Here is a 14,617-nt window from a genome sequence, read left to right as displayed (position 1 = left end):
AAAAACACTTCACTCGCTGACACATGTGCTTATGCAAGCACCACCACGGGTTATAAAAATAAAAAATAAAAAATAAAAAATGCACACTCTAAATGATGATGAAGTTTGAAGTTTTTGTTCGCTACCAACATATGCGAAGATAGTGGGCACCAGTAGATAAATACGGTTGGAGACTTGGAGCCAAAGGATAAAGCAAAGGAAAATGGAACCCAGTCAACCGACCTGCTTTTAAATGGGCCCCATGCTCCTTTCACTAGTACAAAAGAAAACCACTTCGAACCTCCACGTGTCCATCATCCGTGGCTCGTGTGCTGCCTCGTCAGCAACCTTATTCATTGTGTGTGATAAACCTTCCTTTTTTAATTATCTTTTTATCTAAATCAAACAGACGCTCGCACACCGGAAAACCTATTAAACTGACCGTCGGAAATCAAATGATCGGTTGTTCCTTCTACCTCAAATTAATTATTGTTAGTAAATTAGTAATCATTCATTCAATCTGTTTATTTATTTATTTATTTATTTCTATGTTAGATATTTTGTTAAATTTCGTTAATTTATACCATCACAATCGATATCACTTATATATCGGTGAATCATTTGGCTTGATTTTCTGAAGAAAACGGATCAGTTCCTTATTTGATTACGACTTTTTGGTTTCAGTTTTGCATAACTATTGGTACGAATTTGCAAAATGTAATTTACTGATCAGTTAAAGTATAGTGATCTTGTAGTTATCTATCAGTGATTTGGTAGTAACTTTCTATTGTATGGTGATGATGATAGTTATGCTTTATGCTGAATTTCTGATAGTATAAGTATGTGTGTTTGTTTAGTTTTGTTTTTAAGGTTTACTTGGTTTGTTTTAAGTACATATTAGAATATGTTTGTTTTGGAGTTTTGTTTTATGAAACTTACAATGAGTTATACTGGAGTATATTATCAATATCAATAATGTAAAATGTGAAGGACTATTACTCTGAAGGGATGGTTTCGGTTAGGTTTTTGCATTGGACTATTATGTGCAGTCAGAAATTTTTTTATTGGTGGTGAAATTTTTTTAAAAGCGTAGCAACTGTTTTTGGGGAAAAAAAAGGAGGCTTTTGGGCAAAATCTGAAGACTTTTGGGCAAAATATGGAGGTTTTTTGTGGCAAAATTTGGAAACTTTTGGGCAAGAAAAAAATGCATTGCAAAATGAAAAAGTCCAAAATTTTTGTACTAAAAATTTGAAATTGACTGGCGGCATCTGCCCCCGGCCTACACTACTTTCTCCCCTGATTATGTGAGTTGTGATGTGTTATTGTGAACTTCAGAGCACTGATACATGTTAGTGTAGCGCGATGGTGCTAGTTAATAATTTAATACTCGTAATATTCAAACATAAGGAAAATAAATTTAGTGAATATTTCATTAAAATCAGTTCATCTTTCACTTGCAGATTAACACTATTCGAAATGGGTTGTACCTGAAGGTTATATGAATTCGATCAGCTCTGACAGATAGTATAGTTTCATATTTATCTATTTATTCAGATTTAAGGGTTAAATAGATATATGGGGGGAGCATGTTCTAGAAAACGAGGCCAACACGTCAACGAAGATGGTGTATTTAGAGGAATTTCTAGAAGATACTCTAGAAATGGGAGCTCGAAATGGCTGGGAGCCTCTTTTAATCGAGCATATGTTGATAATAAAGAGGGAAAGGCGATGTGCCCGTCTCTCATGGAACTCTGCATTTATAAAATCTGCGAAGTATGTTATTCCATTTGAAGATTTGCCATTGGGTCGCATTAGGATACTTTATACTAATTCTTGTTTTGTTGTGAACAGCGAATTGATCAGTATGATACCTTCTCTATGCTTCCAAGAGATATCAGCCAGCTGATATTTAATGAATTGATCTATTCTCAACGCCTTATCGGGACTAATCTCGAGGGTTTTCGAGGTTGTGCTCTGCAGGTATGCAGTAATTAGTAGCTTGGTGTATATCCAAGGTTGAAAAATACGCAAAACGGGGTCGAGATACTCGGGACCTTAAAACGTCAAGACGGTCGAGATGGACGTTGACTACGTTAATATAAAGCCAAAAAATCTTTGTTGACCAGTTTGTAATTATAATCGCTATTATCGTTAATATAATACAAAAAAAGTAACGATTTGACCGACTTTTGACCAACTTTTAACCGAATTTTTACTTTTGACCGGCGTTGACCCGACCTTTTCCTGCATTTGGCAACGGGTGTCGCGACGGACGTCGTTTCCAACACTCTGTATATCTGTATCGGCAACTTGTTGCATTGCATTAGTTTAGTGCTAATGCATGAATGTCTCTACTTTATTTTGAAGGATATCGATTTGTGTGAATATCCTGGAGTTGATGATAGTTGGATGGAGGTCATCTCTTCACAGGGATCATCTTTACTTTCAGCAGATATTTCTGGTTCAGATGTTAGTGATTGTGGTTTGGTTCATATTAAAGACTCTGAGAATATTCAGGCCTTGAACTTTAGTTTCTGTGACCAGATTTCAGATAAGGGGCTTGATATTATTAGTGGTAATTTTCTTTTTTTGAGGCTATTATGCTTATCACTACGGAATGTAATGGGTTTTTATCATGATATTCATTTTAACCATACGATAAGCACTTAAGTGCATTGTCCCAAAACATGAAAACTAAGGCCATTATGGTGTAATGGCACATCCATGTCTTATCTTTTCTCATGATCAAAATATCTGCTTTTCCATCCAGGTCTTTCAAACTTGACCACTTTGAGTCTTAAAAGGAACAACAATATTACTGCCAATGGGATGAGTTTACTTTCTGGTTTGGTCAACTTGTTAAATCTGGACTTGGAAAGATGTCCATGGATCCATGGTGGTCTTGTACATTTAAAAGGTACATTTTGTTCATTTAGATTTTTATAGATGCGTTGTCATTAAATAGATGAATTTACATAATTTATTTTTAAAGTAAACATATAAGTTTTCCCGACTCTTCTGAAGTTGCAACCATGATCGTAATAAAATGCCTTTAATGATTGATATGTAGATGATAAAAATTACTCCGTATTATCTATCAACAAAAAGGCTCGGCATGTATTTAACTTGCTGAAATGTCATTGTTGGATGATACAAAAAATAGTGTTGTATAATTAAAATGTTGGTGTGGGACTGATGTTGGTAGCAGAAAAGCCTGTGGCATTGTCGTCTTTTTTTAAGGGTCGAGATTCAGTGACCGTAGCTTTCTTATTTGGATATTCGTAAGTAAGAACTGTGTGATGTTCTGGGTTGGTGAACGCTAGGGATTAATTAAAAAGACAAGGCAATAAGCTCGAGGAAGAAACGATTGATGTTAATTACGTTAGTCAATTCACTTAAAGTTGATCACTTATTCACTTGGCCCCAATGTAACTCTTAAAATTCCATGTTAGTGTAGCTTTAACTGATAATTGGTCATAGAACTTGAACATTTAACATTTTCAGAAGATACTGAATGGCGGAATGTATATCAGCATAATGCATACAGATAATGAGTTGGTGATTACTGAATATTGCAACCATGAAGCCCTAAATGCGTTCTGTTTGGCAGGTTTATCTAAGCTTCAGGCACTCAACCTTAACTGTTGCAATTGCATTACTGATACTGATATGGAGCCTCTCTCAGGTAACTCGCCTTCGGCAGCTTGTTATGGCGAAGGGAACTTGTTATGACCATGTAACTCTATATAGATCCTTATTATGCTGATTATTCTCGATATTTTATGTTCCAGAGTTAACAAACTTGAAAGAGCTGCAACTTGCGTCTAGCAAGGTGACCGATCATGGAGTCACATTTTTGAAAGGTTATGCCACTTTTTCAATTTGAATTTTCTATTTTTAATAGGAAACTTCCAGTTGTTGGCATGGTTTGACCTACATTTACCATAGATGTTTAGATGCTAGACATGCCATGAGCAGCCAAATTAAGACCTGTTTCATATCTATCATTTTTTCACCATGTGTGCCATCATTTTGGGTGAAAACTTGTTATTTATCCTTCTTATTTTTCGAAGATAGACAAAAAAGGTTCCAGGATAAGTAATTTCAAATTATAATCAGTTCAGTATCAAGATTCACGGTTTTGGAGATGATGTATACGTTAACCTTTGAGCTTCTTATTGTCTTGCATCATGTGGTTATTGGCTAAATTCACATTTATATGATGTCTTCCATGATACAAGAAATTCTTCTTTCTCATCTTCCACTAATAAGTGATGACATATAGACATTCTATTCTATATCAGATGATTCCAAATTTGAACATGTTTTTTTGGTATTGAATGCATCTGAGGCCTTTATCACATTTAATTTGGCTCTGCCATGAGTTGTTTTAGTCAATTTTTTTGATTTTCCAGTGCGAGACTCGTCGAGTTTGTTCACTTGAGTGTCGAGTGAAATATTATCGTTGTAGATTGATATCTAAGATAGTATGCACATTTTTCAGGATTACACAAGCTTGCATATCTGAATATGGAGCGATGCCCTGTTACTGCAGCATGTTTGGATTCATTATCAGGTCCATATTGTTGTTTGATACAACTTGTTTCTGCTATTCTTGATTTCTATTTTGTTGTCTTGTAGAATGTAAGGAAGTAGTTGTTCAATTCACTATAATTGCCTATTTCTCTGTTACATAGTATTGTTATTTACTTGTGTAGTTATTTTAGTTTATTTCATAATCTCATGAAGACATCTTTATGCAGATATTGTAAGCCTGCTTTATTTGAATTTAAGCAGATGTAATATGACAAGTAGCGGGTGTGATAAGTTTTCGGGTATGTCTTCTATGGTCCCTTTTCCTTGCATCCTTGTGCTGACAAGTATAGTTTAATTCTATATGGTGTTCTTTTTCTTGTTCAGGAAAATGGTAGTCAAATAACATCATTTTTCTTGACGCTTTCAGGGCTAAAGTCTTTAAAAGTGCTCAACTTGGGGTTCAATGATATTTCGGATGATGTTTTGGTACATCTGAAAGGTTACTTGAAAATTACTTTATCTACTATGTAGATTACTTGAAAATTAAGCTCATATAAATCTATATATCTATATATCATTATTAATGCTTGATGCAGGTTTGATAAATTTGGAAAGCTTGAACCTGGATTCATGTGTTATTCGGGATAATGGGCTGGTTCACCTATCAGGTTTCTTTTTTTTTCCTTGTGTATAATATTTTTGTATGCCATCTTTCTCCTACTTTAGTTTAGTATACTATTTTCTGCATGTCATCAGTATGTCCAAGCTAACGTAACATTTGGACACAAATACTACAAATACATGTCGGTGTATTCCTCGTAAGTTTGGGTCACTATGGGTGACTTTGCTACGTGTCTAATGCAGTATCAGTTATTCCATTGGTCTTTTTATTTGCATTGTTTATGCGTACCGGGGTTGTATAAAGATGCTTATACATATAGTTTTGACTTGTGTTTGAAGAACAGGCCTTCATCGCTTGAAATGCTTGGAGCTGTCTGATACAGAAGTTGGAAGTGATGGTCTACATAATCTATCAGGTTAAACACTTTAAGGCATCCGTTTTATATGCAATCAATAATATAATTACGTTATATAATATATTGGCGTATAAAGTTAGCAACTTCTAATGCTCGAGAAACATGTTTATCATGATCATGATGTTATTTAAGCACGTGTTTCTATTTAGTTATTTCATTCCTTATAAACTATTCTCAGCATTTTATGGATTGTGTCTTAATTGTTTTTTGCAGGGTTGATGTATCTCGAGAGCTTAAATCTCTCATTCACTGGTATCACCGATGGAGGTTTGGGATATCTATCTAAGTTGTCAAATCTTAGATCACTTAATTTGGATTGTCGCCAAATTACAGATACCGGACTCGCTGCTCTTACACGTAAGGGCACGGTCTTAATTACCGAAAGACGTTACTCTCACGTCTTATATTCTTTCTGCTATAAAAAGGTCTTATCTTTTGGATGTAGGTTTGACTGGGTTGACTCATCTTGATCTCTTTTGTGCTAAAATAACAGATGTTGGAACTAATTATCTTCGAAGTATGCTTAGCTCAACTCTTACAATAACCAGTATCTGATTTTGATTCGATGTTCAATAAAGAACCTGCTTCATATTGACACTTTTTCATGTAGATTTAACAAATCTCCAGTCTTTGGAAATCTGCGGTGGAGGATTAACGAACGACGGTGTGAAGAATATCAAGGATCTTCGCTCTCTGGTGCTGTTGAATCTATCACAAAACAACCGCCTAACAGATGCATCACTCGAGTTTATTGCCGGTAATTAAAAACGGATAAATGCAGTGTTTTTATATGTTATATCCACGATTTTGACTTTGTCTCGACTGGGTCAAACGTAAGTGATCAATCTTGCAGTAAACTTGATCTGGGTCACTTTGGGTGCAGGTTTGACAGAGTTGGTCTCATTGAACTTATCGAATTCCAGAGTAACCAGTACAGGATTGCAGTATCTAAAGCCACTGAAGAAGTTGAAATCACTGAGCTTAGAGTCCACAAAAGTGACTGCAAATGATATAAAGAAACTTCAGGAAAAGGACCTTCCGAATCTGATAAACATTCGTCCTGAGTAGCTTGAAGAAGACCAATAACTTCAGGACTTTTTGTATATATAAGTGGGAAGTCGATAGAACTGTCGTTAGTTTCTTTACCTTTCGTATGGAATTGTTTCTTGGTTCGTAGATTTCATCAAGACGAACACCCTTGGTGAGTCTCTTTAACCTTTTTTTTTTTTTTTAAATGATCATGTGGTTCTAGTCGAACGAACAGTGTAAATAAAGCTTGTCTGCTTAAGGTTATCCATATCTATCAGCTGCAAGATTGTAGTGGGATTTATATTAATAGATTGGTCTATTTTATATTTGGGTGTATTGCTGCTTATTTAACTGCCATCATCTCTTTGCATGTTGTACCTGTAAAAGGTGGCCCTAGTTTCATAGTTTCTTGTTGGTTAACAACTTAACGCAATAGTTCTAGCTTGTTCACGTTTCACCTAGAATCGGACGTCGTTTAAACAATATATTGTCGCAAAACAAACAAATTGGTATAAGATTGTTTTAATTACCAAAGATAAGATACATAAAATACAGACATAAAACTAATATCAGAATGCATTGGCTTAGGCTATCGAATATAAAGGAATTATTATAGATGAAAATGAAATGCTCATTAAAAAATTTTGATTTCTCATCGAATATAATATAAAGGGATCATAGATGAAAACATAGGCTTACGCTATCAAATAAGTTTGAAAACCTCTGCCCCAAACTTTTAAAATGCGTAGGTAACGAATCGGAGTGTCTTAACGTATAGATTAGAACTAATCATAATCTAAATTATAAGCTTGCAACCAAAATTCTTGGTTGCAGCCTACTACTTTTATCTGCAACAAAAAAGGCAAACTCATTCTACTTACGATTATGATTTGAAAGCAAATTCAAGATATAAACTATTGATATTTTTGTGAACGGATCAATCTTGAGCTATGTCTTATGATTTTATTGTTATAAATCACTTGGAGTTTTTAGGATCTGAAGTTGAACATCAACGTTTTGAAATAACAGAGATGGTTGATGGTTGATAGATACACAATGCAGAAAGAATATAGTCAGCAAAAAAAGTTTAATTCAGTTACATCCCACATCGCCCAACAGAATAAAGAAAGTAATAGAATGCTGCCTATAAAAACTAAGGCCTGATATGAAAGAAAGCATACCTTTCTCGGCCTTTTGGCTAAGATCAAGTGTAGTATCTGTTCTTATCAGTTTAATATCTGATATGTGAGCCATCGGCTCACTCGATATTAATTTTATTTTTTATGGGGAAAGACCTATCACGGTAGCTTGCTATTGGGGTCTTTGCGAGTCGCTTTGGTGTTGCACTACTGCCTTGGCCCGGCTCACCCCTCCAATTCTTAGTATTAAATTTTCTCAGTCTGCTTAACGTGTAGTGACCCGAACTTTTCCATGTTTATATATATTAATTGAGATTGATGTTTACATGATTAAATGTTTCCAACATGTTAAGCAATCAAACTTGTTAAGACTTGATTAATTGAAATAGGTTTCATATAGACAATTGACCACCCAAGTTGACCGGTGATTCACGAACGTTAAAACTTGTAAAAAAATTATATGATGACATATATATGGTTATATATATAGTTAACATGATATTATGATAAGTAAACATATCATTAATTATATTAACAATGAACTACATATGTAAAAACAAGACTACTAACTTAATGATTTTGAAACGAGACATATATGTAACGTTTATCGTTGTAACGACATTTAATGTATATATATCATATTAAGAGATATTCGTACATCATAATATCATGATAATATAATAATTTAAAATCTCTTTTGATATTATAAACATTGGGTTAACAACATTTAACAAGATCGTTAACCTAAAGGTTTCAAAACAACACTTACATGTAACGACTAACGATGACTTAACGACTCAGTTAAAATGTATATACATGTAGTGTTTTAATATGTATTTATACACTTTTGAAAGACTTCAATACACTTATCAAAATACTTCTACTTAACAAAAATGCTTACAATTACATTCTCGTTCAGTTTCATCAACAATTCTACTCGTATGCACCCGTATTCGTACTCGTACAATACACAGCTTTTAGATGTATGTACTATTGGTATATACACTCCAATGATCAGCTCTTAACAGCTCATGTGAGTCACCTAACACATGTGGGAACCATCATTTGGCAACTAGCATGAAATATCTCATAAGATTACAAAAATATGAGTAATCATTCATGACTTATTTACATGAAAACAAAATTACATATCCTTTATATCTAATCCATACACCAACGACCAAAAACACCTACAAACACTTTCATTCTTCAATTTTCTTCATCTAATTGAACTCTCTCAAGTTCTATCTTCAAGTTCTAAGTGTTCTTCATAAATTCCAAAAGTTCTAGTTTCATAAAATCAAGAATACTTTCAAGTTTGCTAGCTCACTTCCAATCTTGTAAGGTGATCATCCAACCTCAAGAAATCTTTGTTTCTTACAGTAGGTTATCATTCTAATACAAGGTAATAATCATATTCAAACTTTGGTTCAATTTCTATAACTATAACAATCTTATTTCAAGTGATGATCTTACTTGAACTTGTTTTCGTGTCATGATTTTGCTTCAAGAACTTTGAGCCATCCAAGGATCCATTGAAGCTAGATCCATTTTTCTCTTTTCCAGTAGGTTCATCCAAGGAACTTAAGGTAGTAATGATGTTCATAACATCATTCGATTCATACATATAAAGCTATCTTATTCGAAGGTTTAAACTTGTAATCACTAGAACATAGTTTAGTTAATTCTAAACTTGTTCGCAAACAAAAGTTAATCCTTCTAACTTGACTTTTAAAATCAACTAAACACATGTTCTATATCTATATGATATGCTAACTTAATGATTTAAAACCTGGAAACACGAAAAACACCGTAAAACCGGATTTACGCCGTCGTAGTAACACCGCGGGCTGTTTTGGGTTAGTTAATTAAAAACTATGATAAACTTTGATTTAAAAGTTGTTATTCTGAGAAAATGATTTTTATTATGAACATGAAACTATATCCAAAAATTATGGTTAAACTCAAAGTGGAAGTATGTTTTCTAAAATGGTCATCTAGACGTCGTTCTTTCGACTGAAATGACTACCTTTACAAAAACGACTTGTAACTTATTTTTCTGACTAGAAACCTATACTTTTTTTGTTTAGATTCATAAAATAGAGTTCAATATGAAACCATAGCAATTTGATTCACTCAAAACGGATTTAAAATGAAGAAGTTATGGGTAAAACAAGATTGGATAATTTTTCTCATTTTAGCTACGTGAAAATTGGTAACAAATCTATTCCAACCATAACTTAATCAACTTGTATTGTATATTATGTAATCTTGAGATACCATAGACACGTATACAATGTTTCGACCTATCATGTCGACACATCTATATATATTTCGGAACAACCATAGACACTCTATATGTGAATGTTGGAGTTAGCTATACAGGGTTGAGGTTGATTCCAAAATATATATAGTTTGAGTTGTGATCAATACTGAGATACGTATACACTGGGTCGTGGATTGATTCAAGATAATATTTATCGATTTATTTCTGTACATCTAACTGTGGACAACTAGTTGTAGGTTACTAACGAGGACAGCTGACTTAATAAACTTAAAACATCAAAATATATTAAAAGTGTTGTAAATATATTTTGAACATACTTTGATATATATGTATATATTGTTATAGGTTCGTGAATCAACCAGTGGCCAAGTCTTACTTCCCGACGAAGTAAAAATCTGTGAAAGTGAGTTATAGTCCCACTTTTAAAATCTAATATTTTTGGGATGAGAATACATGCAGGTTTTATAAATGATTTACAAAATAGACACAAGTACGTGAAACTACATTCTATGGTTGAATTATCGAAATCGAATATGCCCCTTTTTTATTAAGTCTGGTAATCTAAGAATTAGGGAACAGACACCCTAATTGACGCGAATCCTAAAGATAGATCTATTGGGCCTAACAAACCCCATCCAAAGTACCGGATGCTTTAGTACTTCGAAATTTATATCATATCCGAAGGGTGTCCCGGAATGATGGGGATATTCTTATATATGCATCTTGTTATTGTCGGTTACCAGGTGTTCACCATATGAATGATTTTTATCTCTATGTATGGGATGTGTATTGAAATATGAAATCTTGTGGTATATTGTTACGATTTGATATATATAGGTTAAACCTATAACTCACCAACATTTTTGTTGACGTTTAAAGCATGTTTATTCTCAGGTGAATATTAAGAGCTTCCGCTGTTGCATACTAAAATAAGGACAAGATTTGGAATCCATGTTTGTATGATATTGTGTAAAAACTGCATTCAAGAAACTGATTTCGATGTAACATATTTGTATTGTAAACCATTATGTAATGGTCGTGTGTAAACAGGATATTTTAGATTATCATTATTTGATAATCTACGTAAAGCTTTTTAAACCTTTATTTATGAAATAAAGGTTATGGTTTGTTTTAAAAATGAATGCAGTCTTTGAAAAACGTCTCATATAGAGGTCAAAACCTCGCAACGAAATCAATTAATATGGAACGTTTTTAATCAATAAGAACGGGACATTTCATAACGTGGGTCACGTCTCTAACACAAAATATTTTTCAAGTTAAAGACTTCATCTTCGATAGCTAGTATTAAATTATCTTATAAATTAGTTGAACTCGTCCAATGTGTCATCAGTTATAACCTCAACTTCGCGGTGGAGGAATTTAATTTTTAAGGATGGTTATAGTCGGACATAATATATGTTTTTAGTATATGGTACACCTACAGATTTATTATCTTTGTAAAACTATTGTGTACAGAAGCAATTGAGCAGAGACAAAAGTTGTAATTACTGCTTTGAGCTATAATTAAACACCTTTACCCATAATTAGACACTTGTAATTACTGCTTATTGTGTCTGATGTTCTCTATTATTTTTAATGGAGTATATCATTTAAAACAAAGTCCTGAGATGAGGAAAAACATACCTTTCCCAGCCTTTTGTCTGGGCTAAGATCAAGTGTAGTTAACATCTGCTATGTAAACCGTTCGTTCACTCGACAATAATCTTATTTTTTATTAGGAAAGACCCACGATAATAGTTAACTACTGGGTCTTTATGAGTCGCTTTGTTGTTGCACTATTGCCTTGGCCTTGATCACCCCTCCAAATGTTAGTCGAAACCTTTTAATTGTGAAAATAGATATATTTTGTGAGTAACCTTGTTGCAGTATTGAATTTGCTTGGCTCACTCACCCTATAGTTGTTAGTCAAAAAAATTTTTCATACAGATACTGAGTGCTAAGTCACATATCAGTTAGTTGTTTGATCACATAATATTCTAACAACAAATTTCCATCCATTCAAGTTTCTAACGAAATATTATCTTTTCACAATAACTTATGGCGATAGATGAATGACTGAAAGTTGTTTGTAATATTGATATGCCCAAGATCAGTAGTCAAGAAGACTAATAGCTGACTCTTTGCTTTAATTTTAGTATTCTAATTCTATTCCACAGATAAATGCCATGATTTTAACGCCATAATGTCCATTGAAGTTGAGGTTATGGTGTTTTTTTCTTCTTACGGTACGATAAAATTCGACAAATCACCACTCATTGTTGTGTTATATAGTGCAATTGTGATCCCACATTGGGAGAAGAAGAAAGCGAAAAGAAAAGGTGGTATTATAAAAAGTAAAGGAGGGCAATGGAAAAGTCACTTACCTGGACGGGATTTTTGAGCGATCAAGAAGGCTCATGGTCTAGGCTAGTAATCTCCATTGCACATAACGGAGATGTGCTAGTTTAAGGTCGGTCCAAGTGGTCGAAACTACGTCATAATTTGTGTTTGGGTTTGCGTTCGCGCAGCCCTCAGCAAATCATTATTCATTAATGTTTATATTAATTTCAATAGCAATAGCAATAATAATTTACTTCATTCTAATTTGTAATGTAATATACATAAAAGTCACTATTTGACATATATTCCATACAAACTTAGCAGTATAGATGCTGTTGCAAGTTATCTGATCACTCGCTTGTATTTATCAATCATTACTCGTATTACACAGTGTATCTTACTCTTAAAAATCAGAGCCAGCAAACAGTACTAGCCCTAATGGAAGATTAGAACAAATCAAGTCCAGGTCAAATAAATAATTTAGTCTCAGATTTGGCAATTTTATGTTGGAGTCATACCATTGGAATAAAGAGATACAGAACATTTCCATACAAGAATATGGGATGCAACTTTTGGTGGTACCCAAAATTTTCGGTGCGGGGCGCTGCCCCTTGACCCCTGCTATTTCAGCGACAATGTCTAGTAAACTCTTACGAGGCTTGACTCTCCAAACCCGTTATCAAGTATTACTAGAAAACTTATGTTTTCAAGTAAATCTCAATTACTTAAAATGTATGTTAGATGACATGACACTAAAAAAACTTACATGATATACACATATGTTTTCAAGTAAGTTTTCTAGTGGGTGATATAAACATTGATAAATATCTATAACGATCAATCTTGAATGTCGTCTTTTGCTATTACTGTTAATAATGACTTGGAGTTTCGAGTATTTAAAGTTGAACATCAAAGTCTTGAAATAACTCCAGATGGCTGATAGATGCACATGCGTAAGGATGAAGTCAGCAGAGAAGGTTCATCCAATTATATCCCACAACGCCCATTAAAAGAAACAAAAAAACAGAAGACTGCCTATAAAAACCAAGGTGTGAGATGAGAGAAAGCATACCTTTCTCGGCCTTTTGGCTAAGATCAAGTGTAGTATCTGTTCTTATCAGTTTAATATCTGATATGTGAGCCATCGGCTCACTTGATATTAATCTTATTTTTTATGGGGAAAGGCCCATTGCGGTAGCTTGCTATCCGGGGTCTTTATGAGTCGCCTTGGCGTTGCACTACTGGCTGGGCTTGGCTCACCCTCCAATTGTTGGTTGAAATCTTTTACTAATTTATGCCGAATAGATTTGTAAGTTAATTCAAACATTATGTTATTTATTGGAAATAAATACTCAGCAGAGTATTTTTTGATCATATATTATCTGAAAATCAGATGTCCTTTCTCGTCTAAATTTCTAATTAAAATTATCTTTCATCTTACAGAATTATTATTAAAGGGATAGAAAAATGATTGAAAATTATATGTGATTCTGCTATGCCGAAGATCATGAGTCATGAACACCAAAGTTGCTTTTGATATTTTAACGCTTTTATGTTCTTAAAGTGAGGTTATGGTGTTTTTCTTATGGTAGGATAAATTGGGCAAAATCACCACATTCATTGATGTGTTGTATGGTGCGGGTCTGATCCCACATTGGGGCAATAATAAAACGAAAAGAGAAAATGGTAGTATAAAAAGTGACAGAGGGTAATGGAAAAGTTACTTATCTTGACGTGGTCTTGGAGCGATCAAGAAGGCTCGTAGCCTAGCCTCTTGATCTCCATTGCACATAACGGAGAGGTGCTAGTTTAAGGTCTGCTCAAGTGGTTGAACCTATGTCATAATTTGTGTTAGCAAGGGCTTGTGTTCGTGCAGTCCTTACCCAATCATTAGTCCCTAATGTTTATTATGAAGTCTAGTAGACAGTTTAAACTTTTGTGATGTTGCTAAACATTGCAAGCAAATTAATTTTTACATGTGCTTAGACTTTGGTAACTCTATTTATTTAAGATTATTACTTATGACATTTATGAGAGTAGAGACAATTATACTTAACCATGCAACAAAATTATATATAGCATGTGTACATTTATTATCCAAGTAAAATTTTTACAAGTGAATTGCCAGAAACTGTTGATATATTATGCAACTGACAGCAAACTCGTTGAGAAACAATGAGATTAAAAGTAGCACTTGACAGTGTTTAAGGTAAGCTTACGCATTAATGGTGCATAGTTAAGTTATTAATAATCAATCACTTGGTTTATCA

General features: G+C 33.7%; 1 protein-coding gene, 4 non-coding genes and 1 pseudogene across 6 annotated transcripts; all 6 read left to right on the top strand.

Moving 5' to 3' along the window:
- The first annotated feature begins 377 nt into the window (after positions 1-377).
- LOC139892648 (uncharacterized) lies at positions 378-6,907 on the top strand. 2 transcript variants are annotated; one of them, XM_071875757.1, is made up of 16 exons: positions 378-441; positions 1,440-1,752; positions 1,831-1,959; positions 2,347-2,554; positions 2,750-2,896; positions 3,590-3,664; positions 3,771-3,842; positions 4,484-4,555; positions 4,743-4,814; positions 4,943-5,014; positions 5,112-5,183; positions 5,481-5,552; positions 5,766-5,909; positions 5,998-6,069; positions 6,163-6,309; positions 6,436-6,907. In XM_071875757.1, the coding sequence occupies exons 2-16, from the start codon at positions 1,555-1,557 to the stop codon at positions 6,618-6,620; spliced, it is 1,737 nt and encodes a 578-aa protein (XP_071731858.1). In that variant the 5' UTR covers positions 378-441; positions 1,440-1,554; the 3' UTR covers positions 6,621-6,907. The 2 variants fall into 2 exon arrangements, with proteins under 2 accessions (XP_071731858.1, XP_071731859.1); XM_071875758.1 differs by having other exon boundaries at positions 384-470.
- An 851-nt stretch (positions 6,908-7,758) lies between these two features.
- Positions 7,759-7,954, top strand: LOC139895445 (U2 spliceosomal RNA). Its single transcript, XR_011775892.1, has one exon. It is a non-coding gene; the product is annotated as a U2 spliceosomal RNA (small nuclear RNA).
- Positions 7,955-11,647: 3,693 nt separating this feature from the next.
- LOC139895468 (U2 spliceosomal RNA) lies at positions 11,648-11,830 on the top strand (annotated as a pseudogene).
- Positions 11,831-12,383: 553 nt separating this feature from the next.
- On the top strand, positions 12,384-12,542 carry LOC139895435 (U1 spliceosomal RNA). Its single transcript, XR_011775883.1, has one exon. It is a non-coding gene; the product is annotated as a U1 spliceosomal RNA (small nuclear RNA).
- Positions 12,543-13,415: 873 nt separating this feature from the next.
- Positions 13,416-13,612, top strand: LOC139895448 (U2 spliceosomal RNA). The gene has a single exon (XR_011775895.1). It is a non-coding gene; the product is annotated as a U2 spliceosomal RNA (small nuclear RNA).
- Positions 13,613-14,067: 455 nt separating this feature from the next.
- LOC139895437 (U1 spliceosomal RNA) lies at positions 14,068-14,230 on the top strand. The gene has a single exon (XR_011775885.1). It is a non-coding gene; the product is annotated as a U1 spliceosomal RNA (small nuclear RNA).
- The last annotated feature ends 387 nt before the right edge of the window (positions 14,231-14,617 follow it).

The sequence above is a fragment of the Rutidosis leptorrhynchoides genome, chromosome 2 (assembly GCF_046630445.1).
Source record: "Rutidosis leptorrhynchoides isolate AG116_Rl617_1_P2 chromosome 2, CSIRO_AGI_Rlap_v1, whole genome shotgun sequence".
NCBI classification, from domain to species: domain Eukaryota; kingdom Viridiplantae; phylum Streptophyta; class Magnoliopsida; order Asterales; family Asteraceae; genus Rutidosis; species Rutidosis leptorrhynchoides.
Note: the sequence above shows the minus strand (reverse complement) of the source record. Positions and strands in the feature narration are given on the sequence as shown.